Source organism: Pungitius pungitius, chromosome 10 (genome assembly GCF_949316345.1).
Source record: "Pungitius pungitius chromosome 10, fPunPun2.1, whole genome shotgun sequence".
NCBI classification, from domain to species: Eukaryota; Metazoa; Chordata; class Actinopteri; order Perciformes; family Gasterosteidae; genus Pungitius; species Pungitius pungitius.
The window spans coordinates 17,931,345-17,941,012 of NC_084909.1; the positions used below are offsets into that span (position 1 = coordinate 17,931,345).

Genomic DNA, 9,668 nt, shown 5'->3' on the forward strand with positions numbered 1-9,668 from the left:
AGGGTGCAGTGGGGGGGGGGGGGGGGGGGGGTCTGCCTGTGGCCCTGCATGGGGAAGTGAGGAGGGACGCGGGCTCCTTGCAGCTAATGCAATTACTAAGTGTTAACGTGCTTGTCAGTCAGCTCGGTCCACACTCGGCTCTCAAGGGTTTCCTCCAAACGCCAAGGAGGAGAGGAGGGAGCAGCCAGATATCCACTTTGCACTCTGCCACTGAGGCTCCAGTGCTAATTGCTCAGGCCTCTCTGGTCCCCTTGTGCGAGCATTTGTGTTATTTGGAAATCTCGTTCAATGTGTATAGTAGTTTCTCCTTTGTTCATATTTTGTTTGTAGATGTCGGACTAAGGCATATTTATGGTGTGTTATAATACATTGGGTGTTCTAGGGATGTACATTATATCTCTTAGCTATGTACTGTATATCCTGCTGCTGGTACAAAACTATTTGGATTATCCATCTCTTGCAAAGCACTGTGGCATGGCATTAGAGATGACACAATATATCCACATTAAACATAATCACATTAAATAAAGACTTTCTGAGATATCCTGCGTCTAAATCAGAAATTGAGTCAATAATGATGAAAGCTTCCTGAAGGATCCTAATCATTGTGACTAAAAATGATGAGTTGTGGTGGGACAAAGTAGGGACGGCTTGAAATCCAATTGTTTCTCGAGGCCGGGTAGTTTCAAAATAAAGGCTTCTTGAGCGTGACGTTCCCTTATTTATGAAGACCCTGACACCATTACAAACTACCTTCTTTCCTTGAGACACTCTGCACACAGCACAGACCTTTAAACACTAGATCCGCCACTGCCCCCTCCCCCCCCCCACCCCTCCCTTCACTGTCCACCTCTAAACACCATGGCACAATGCACGCTCTGTGAAAGGCAGGTGCAGAGAATAGAGGAGCCTCTAAAGCAATTAACTGCTCTCCCAGGCAGGATGATTGAGGCAGCCATGCATGGCCTGTCACGGCTGCAACTTCACTCCGACGGCTAACTTTCATTAATAATCACAAGCGCACGCAAACACACACACACACACACACACACACCCGCCTCCTCTAGCACCTTCCCCTCTACCTTTGTTTGCACAGCAAAAAAAAGGAAAAGAAAACGGTATCATGAAGCAATATGAGCCGTAGAATTGTCCGTTGCATAGTTGGTGCTGAGCTTTTATTTTGCGCAGGCTGTGCCTCTGAAGATAATGGCGATTTGATTTCTTTGTCATCCATTGTGTGGTTGGAGGCGGATTTCTTCTGCTTCCATTCATTCTGAAACCTGGGATGGTACACATGGGGTGGGGACGAGGTGTCTGGTGGTATCACAGCAGATACTCCTCTACTGCCTGACAGACTGCAGCCCGGGGAACACGCTGCCACGGATTAGGACTTGGACTTGGACTCAAGTTGCACACAAAGTGGCTTGAGACTCGTAGCCAAATAAATCGTTTGGGAGCATCTCTGCCAGAGGGACATAACAGCACATTATTAAGTGTAACATTATTAGTTGGAATCAGTGTTTTCATACAATTTGATTGTAATCTACCGGTTGTTATGTTTATGTCATGATTGCAATATATCCCTGTTACCATCCATTATTATTGTGTTTTTACAAATTGTTTACCTGAATACCTAACAAGCGACAGAGCTTTCTGTGCCCTCAGAGCCGCTGATATAACATGCAAAGTGAGATTGTTCACACAATGTGGGTGGGTGGGAAGGCGTATCGAACAAACACAGCCACTTCGTTCCAAGAGACATCGGTTGATGTCCGGAGCAAAACTAAAAAAAGGGTTTTGGAGCATTTCTTTTTTTGTTTTTTTGTTCATAACTTATTGGACAATGTTTACGACTAACAACCGTTGGGTCCTGAAGAAAGTACATACATTCAAAATGTCATTTAGAGTTCAGGTTAAATGTACACATACTTAATTGTATAGCAAACAGGGTACGAACAAAACCTGTATTCTAACAAATTGATGGAGATTCTTTTTTGGTGTTACAATATATTTGCAAGACATGTTGTCTTCGGGTGACTGTGCGACCTGTTAAGTCTCAGTTGACCGCTAAGGTGCAATCAAACCGCTGTCTGAATGTCCAACAGCCTGGTAAAGATTTAGCATGGTGGAAATGGTGGAAAAATACGCCTCTCATCCACACATCTTCCACCTGACACGTGTAAATAGATGCGTGAACACAATGGAGTCAGTCAATGAGGCCACCGCCTCCACATGATCCAATTGAGTTGTATTGGAGTAAGCCCTCTGTGAGTGATGTGGCTGCCAGAGATCAAGGCGGGAATAAGCGTGTGCGCATGTGTGTGTGTGTGTGTCTGTGTGTGTGTGTGTGTGTTAACACCACGGTGACACTGTCAGCTTTAGGAACATCCAAGCAACGATCTGCTTCAGCCAATTAAACATCCCTGGTTTGTTTGGTGTGTGTGTCGACGTGTGCCATTGCCCTCCTTTGTTTTTCCCCATCTTTCTCTGAAGTGCTGGAGGATTTAAACAGAACAGGACGGGACCAGCGATGACAGTTCCTTTCATGTCGCCGGGAGAGGAAACATCGAGCCGGCTGCTGCGTCTCTTCTCGCCTTCCCGTGTCTCTGCCTCCTTGTGCCTCCTATTACTGTCGACGTTTTTTTTTTTTCTGGGCCTTTGTGGTGCAGGTGTTCTGCCCGGCTTTAAAACGGAGCCCCTTGTGCCCAGGTCACGGCTACTGTTCGTGCGGACGCTGCATCTGCGAGGAGGGCTGGTTCGGGAAGCTGTGCCAGTTCCAAAGGGCCTGCGACATGAGCGACGTTCAGAGCAAGGAGCTGTGCGAGACCTCGGACGGAGTCATGTGCAGTGGGAAAGGTCGGCGACAAATTTTTCCAATTACGGATAAAGTCAAAGGTTTTCCATTAAAGTCACATTTTGGTAGTGGTCAAAGAAGTATTCACGTGATATCACTTTGTACTTAGTGGTACAAAAGTAGGAATACTAAACAAGGAAGAATTCAAGGAATGATACTGCTTTGAAAATAATACAAAATGTGACTTCATAATAAAAGAATAAAAGCACTCATAATGCAGACAAATGCCCCTCATACATTTTAAGTGATCACATGATTATCATTATGATGATTACTGTCACATTTACTATTTCAGTTAATATATTTTTGGGAATTATAAAAAAATGCAATGCATGCATTTTTTATTATTTTGAATCTTAATACTTTTTCCATACAGTGGAATAACTGTTGGGGAATAAAAACAGCAGCACATCTCACCCACCAAATGGTACCGGAGTAGAAGTAATAGTGCATGAAGTGGAAACATTCAAGCAACAAAAACACCTCAAATTTGTACTTATTTAGATCACATGTGCAGTACATAGTCCATTCAGAAATACACAATTCATAATGTGAAAGAACACAGGTTGTACATCTGGGTGGTTGCATTTACTAAAGGTGTGACTTTAAAAGCAATATATGAAACCACATTCTAGTGTGCTCTGTTCTTAAAGAGACTATAGAAAACATATACTGACTTTTTTTCAGAGGTTTAACATCCCGTTTTATATCCTTTTTCTAAAGCATATCACATTTCCCCCCCTAAGGATAACTGAAAATGAGCAATTTTGGATTACACTTCTTGTCTCACTTTCTTACTGGACTCAAAATGTTTCAACCTACACATCAATATGTTTTGCATCACAGACTTAATATGTCTTCTTTCTGTGGTGATATGTTCTGTTCATATTTGAAGGTTTCAGTTGACATGCAGCAGTTACATACTCTAAATCCACACCTTGCTGTTCCAAAACGCTTTTAATTCCCCCCCCCCCCCCCCCCGCATCTGAAATGGTGGACCATTAATGAACGTGACGCAACCAGCTCGTCCTTTGAGCTCAACACAAAGAATGTCCCAATCATCCTCAGTTTTTACAATTGAATGTTATATCACCAAGTAATTAAAGTTAGGATGTTACCATCGCATTCCCACAAACGTGTTGCTGCGACACCTGGCTTTTTGATGATTATGGTAATAATCTGGATCAGGTTGTGTGTGTGTGTGTGTTGCAGGTTCCTGTCACTGTGGCAAATGTATCTGCTCTCCCCAGGACTGGTGGGTGTCTGGAGAGTATTGTGAGTGTGACGACCGAGAGTGTGACAAACATGACGGTCTCACCTGCACAGGTAGTTCACACAAACACACACAAACACACTATTGTATCTGTAGTATCAAAAACATTCCCTCTAACGAGAGCAGCGAGAGGTTCTCTTTATAGAGCTTCTCTCTCTAAATAGCAGCTTATCCACAGGAGGCGTCTTCTCCCCGCTGATAATGAAAAATCTCTGTACATTTTTATAATCATTGTTGCCCCCGAGCCTGTCAGAATGTGGACAGCTCTTCAGAAGTGTTTCTCATCATCACTCCGTGGCTCCAAATGTCAGCCTTAATGTCGTTCAGATGAGCATCAGGGGCTCCAAATGGCGAGAAGAGTTGATTAAAAAAATGCAATGACTTTGCTTCTGGAGATGTCCCCGATCTTTCAGAGCTGCACAAGCCACGAGTGCAGTGCTCTGAATGGGGTGAGTTCAGCTGCTTCTTTCAGAAGGAAAAAACAATAGATGATCAAATTGTATGGCAAATTTTCCGATTTTCCAATAACCTCAAATTGTGGTGAGTATTATTAACACAGTAACACGTCAGTTGGTTTGAGCCACGAAAAGCGTTGGAGCCTTGGAGCGTAATCAGAGAACCTTCCACTCCACGGGGAACATGGGCGGCTCAATTCGGCTTGCTGTTAATATTCATTTTCTCATTAAAACATCAAAACCAATGTTGAATTATCTTCTAGAAAGAGCCCTAAGCCCGATTTATCGTATTTCTGTCAAAAACTATTTTAAAAAAAATTGATGAGCTCTACCACTGCAATGGGAGATATATTCCTTAAAATCATGAAAATACACACATCATGCAGGTTGTTTTTGTCCCACATATGAGGGGAGAATAACTGAGACATTTGCCTTATTGAAAATGGCAATATTGAGTAAGCAGACAAATAGAAAGGAGCAAAGAAGTATTAGCATCCAAATGTACCAAATATATGAATCCTGAAAAAAAATAAGATAGAGTTGAATTAAATAATTACAACCAAAAATGCTCAAATAAAGTACCTGTAAAGTACATTACTCATTTTATTGAATTTCAAATTTAAATTGATGCACCAAATGTCTATTACTTCTCAGTTTAAAATAGTTCCCAACAAATCACTGCTGTTTGTGCGAGACCTTGTTGTGAAGTTGGACTTGAGGGATTGTTGGTTTGGGGGCTTTTATGAGCTTCACTGACAATAAGATGAACAAATAGAGCGAGCCCGCCTTGTCCTTTAATGATGGAGAAAATTCTGTCTAATCTTCTCCTTGGATTCACAAGATCAACAAGCGCTTAAGCTCACTTTTATTGTTCTTCTTCTCACCTATACAGCACTTACTCGTTCATACTTCCCCCCCCTATCCATCTCCCCTTTTCCCTCCTTAGATTCTGCCCTCCTCTCCCACTGGGACATTTTAACAGTAGATGTCTTTCCAGAAGTCCTCCTAAGTTCGTTGTTACCATGCAGGCACCAATCGATGGTTCTGAAAACTGAGGGTAATGCTAAACTGCCTTAGGGACAAGTCCTCTGGCTCCAAAAAGGAGTCAGGTTCTATGAGAAAACGACCCTACTTCTTACTTTAGGTACCTAAATGACCATGATGCGGGTTTACTTTAAAGCGTACTTGATTGAAAGGTCGCTACTGCAGCGTTGTCCTCTCTGGACGCTGCATATCAAACTAGAAGGCTTTAAACCTGTAATGGGTGACCTCACAGTGACTATACTCTTCATGACGCTCTGAGTTTCCATCCACCCGGTTAAGGCCGGGTGTGAAAAGGAGGAACCTGGTTGAAGGTCAGCCATGACGGCGCAGCTCTTAATTCACAGCTTCTCTTCTCACATTGCCCTCACAGGGAACGGGTTGTGCAGCTGCGGCAACTGTGAGTGCTGGGACGGCTGGACGGGGAACGCCTGCGAGATCTGGGTGGGAGAAGAGTACTGAAGGGGGGGGGCGCTGACGCTGAGAGACAACAGAGCAACCAGAAGCAGCGCTGATGGTCACGAGCAGGCTGGTTGAAAAGCACCGCAACCCGGAAAGAACACCGCAGGAAGGAGAAGATCAAACTAAACCTGGATTTGATTCTGCATATCACTAACATTCTTTTATTGTACTGGTTACAAGTGATCCTTATTGTAGGTGTGAAAGAAACATATTAGCGTGCAAACATTGGTTGAAAAAACAGATTTATGTATATTTCATTGCTTTATTCATAATGTAGGAACGTGTATGTAGTCCAGGAGGTTACACATGAGATGATGCAGGTACATGACCAGTCCAGATGTTGGAAGGGGAACGATTAATTAAGTCTTTTTTTTTTTCAAATAACGTAGATCTGTTTCAGACTGATGAGGAGAGGTGTGTTGTTCCACAACTTGACAGAAAGTTCACACATAGTTGAGGCCGAGGTTTACTGTTTGAGGTTTTTATTTCTTTTTTTAATAATAAAACATTAAATGTGCCGCATGACAACATTTTGCATGGAAAACAATGAGAAGACCTTAATCATACATGGTTACAAATCTGTTATAACATGACACAACTCCAATGGGCATACTTGCAATGGAATATATATATATATATATATATATATATATATATATATATATATATATATATCTATATATTTTCTTTTTTTGTTGTCGTTGAAAATAAATAATTGTAACAGTGCCTAATTCTTCTCCACGGGGTAACCAAACAATTAGCCAATGAAAGCTCACCGTACAGAAGGTACGTGAAGTACATTTCCCGCTCAACACAGAGGTGACGAGGTCGCATTTCGACGTGGAGGAAACAAAGAGAGGGCACACACAGTTCCGCTGTGGCATGCTGGATGCCCCTTCAAAAGGGCGGCATCAGGGGAGGAGAGCTGCATTGACACAAGAGCTCCGTCACCACTTGGAAAGAAAGCCGATGAGAAGTCACAAAGGAAATTTATTGTAAACTCTACCGTGGCCTTTTTTTTTCATGCTTCAACAAGCCAAACCTCCGTTTTCTTTGTCCCATCGAAAGTGACAGGTGCAATAATATACTGCACGCTATATTGCATTAAGTATGTTACTGACATTACAGCACGCCTTTTTGTATAAATATTCAATATGTTGTGTGTGCGTATACAACGAACACAAACTGTATAGTGTAGACAAACTCGTTGCATAAATGTATGTAAAATTAGCGCTACATACCAACAGTTTTTCGATAGCCTACGACATGCAGTTCATCAATGCCATCCTCTCCCCATGCAACAGACGGGACAATGCACAAAACAAGAGGTCGGAAACGGAGATTTTCGCTAGAATATTCTTGTGATGCATCTATAAAGACGGGGGGGTGGGGAGGGGGGCGGGGCCAAGCAAACGTGATCGGTTTCAGGAGACAACGTCACGCGCGCGACCCGTATACGAGAAAAAAGTCCAAAAACTCAATTTGAAATGAAATCGCGGCTGCGGAGACCCAAACAGAGAGATGCACGTTCACACACCGGGCATTTACAAAAATAAAGTCAGCCTCGTAGGAGCCAGTTATCTGGAGCGCAGGACCGAAGCAGCAGCCAGCCCAGCATGTAGAGTCTGTGTGATTGGAGGATGTTGATGGCTGTGATGAGGACCGCCCCAAATACAACCCCAGGTGGGTTGGGTTTCAGTGTGTGTGCAACGTTTCCCATTTAACAGCTTTGTACACATTTGCATTCCAGCACTAGTGTGCTTCCATGCGCTGTTAGAAGAGTCGATCATGTTAAAACCCATTAAAATGACTCCATACTAAAAATGTCCGTTTCAGCACGTGGCAGCAACCATCTACCCTACACTCTAAAACCTTACATACACATGTCGATCCATTCAAACAGCTGAGAGAGACACAGGGAGCGCAGCGGGTTGGCCTTCGGGATGCGCTGCTAGCTGCGGCCTGCAACATGCGACTCCCAACACCCAGCGATGCCCACCCCCCCCCCCGCTCCTCATAGAAAACACATGCACAGGATTAAGTCAAGGTACGCGCACGTCTCTAAAATGACATCAAGCAAAGGCCTTTTCATTGAGGGTCAGAGCGGAGTTGATTGTTTCGCACAGAACAAACGCAATCACAGTGAAGAGCTTCCATGGATTGAATCGGGTTGGTTTTCTTTTGCGAGGAATCGAGATGAGGGGGAAAAAAAAGACTTTGGTCATTTTCAGAGTAGAGCACATGTGAGCGTGGCTGCTCGAGGGGCAATGCTACGTGTCCTCCGCACGGATGTGGGTGGGTTAGGCACCATCGGCCCCCCCAGTGACGGGGCCTGGGAACATGCCGGGAAGCGAGGTCCAAACAGGCCAAGATGATCGGTACTGGACTCTGCATGCTGAGCTAGGAGACAATTCCCTCTCGGAGTAATGATGATAAGAACAATATCTAGTCATTTAAAAAGTTATGATTTATAATATTCGTTTTCCCTAAGTTTTTATACAGTGAACATTTTACAATATAAGCCATCTCCTGTATAACTGCTGCAAGAAGAGAGAGAGCACAACATTAGCTTTGCCCATGCTTTAGGTTGGCCAAACCATAATAGCCCAAACGCAGCCATTATAATGTTGCCTACTGGTTTTCCGCCATGTTGTTTGCCTTTCTTTCTTTTCTTTTTTTTTCAAAAGGCGCCGCCATAAGATGGCCCGCGCGCCGTCCAACCATCTGGGTCAAAGCCACGAGCCTTTGCCTCACAGTCCGAAGAAGTCGGCGTGTGAGGGACACAGGCCCACAAGGCCTAGAGATATTCCTAGAGCCTACGCTCTGAAACGAGATTAAAGAAAAATAGACTTCAGGTTCTTTCCATCTAGCAGAGAAGGCGGAACAGAAACCGCTGGTGGGACTAAGATAGTGATATGTAGACACCATTCCTCACGGCGCTCTACCGCCCCCACACACACACACACACACACACACACACATTTGTTTAGAAACGCGCGCGTGTGTGTGTGTGTGAGACGTGTAGGGAGCTCCTCGCATTGATTGCCGTGGCGGTAATTAACACTTCATCATCTATGATTGCAGGAGCTCTCTGTCGGCCTTCAGTTCTATCGGCTGGAAAGAAAAACAGAGAAAAGCCAGCAACAAAAAACAAACAACAACAACTTTGGAGTTTTCCCACTCCACAAACGTTGTGTGTCTGTCTGTCAGTGTGCGAGCATGTTGCGGCCAACGCGAAAATTGGAATTTGTTTGCGTGTAAATGTTGCCTAACATCTGTTTGAATGTGTTTCTTATAAAATCACACAACTCCCCTGCAAAAACCGTTTTTTTTTTAAATCTTTTCCCGGGTTACTTGTCAAAGAGGAAAAGCAGAGCGTGGTGGGATATAGAAAGAGAGGGAGAAGAGGGGGACGTACTGGTAAAAAATAGAGGACAACAGTCCAAATATTTGCTCTATCTATACAGTCTCTATCCCAGAACATAGCTGGTGAACTGTGGTATAGAAAATAGATCTCAAGGTACACAGACTCTGCGTAAGCAGGGGGGGGGGGAGGAGGCTTGCAGAAAGAGAGGGGCGAGGA

General features: G+C 43.9%; 1 protein-coding gene across 2 annotated transcripts in view; it reads left to right on the top strand.

Moving 5' to 3' along the window:
• Positions 1 to 6,939, top strand: part of itgbl1 (integrin, beta-like 1) — a 31,078-nt gene extending 24,139 nt beyond the window's left edge. For both annotated transcript variants that reach the window (XM_037487888.2, XM_037487889.2), the window contains exons 9-11: positions 2,710 to 2,856; positions 4,067 to 4,180; positions 5,997 to 6,939. In XM_037487888.2, coding sequence (XP_037343785.1) covers positions 2,710 to 2,856; positions 4,067 to 4,180; positions 5,997 to 6,085 — 350 coding nt within the window. In that variant the 3' untranslated portion in view covers positions 6,086 to 6,939. The remainder of the gene's footprint in view (positions 1 to 2,709; positions 2,857 to 4,066; positions 4,181 to 5,996) is intronic.
• The last annotated feature ends 2,729 nt before the right edge of the window (positions 6,940 to 9,668 follow it).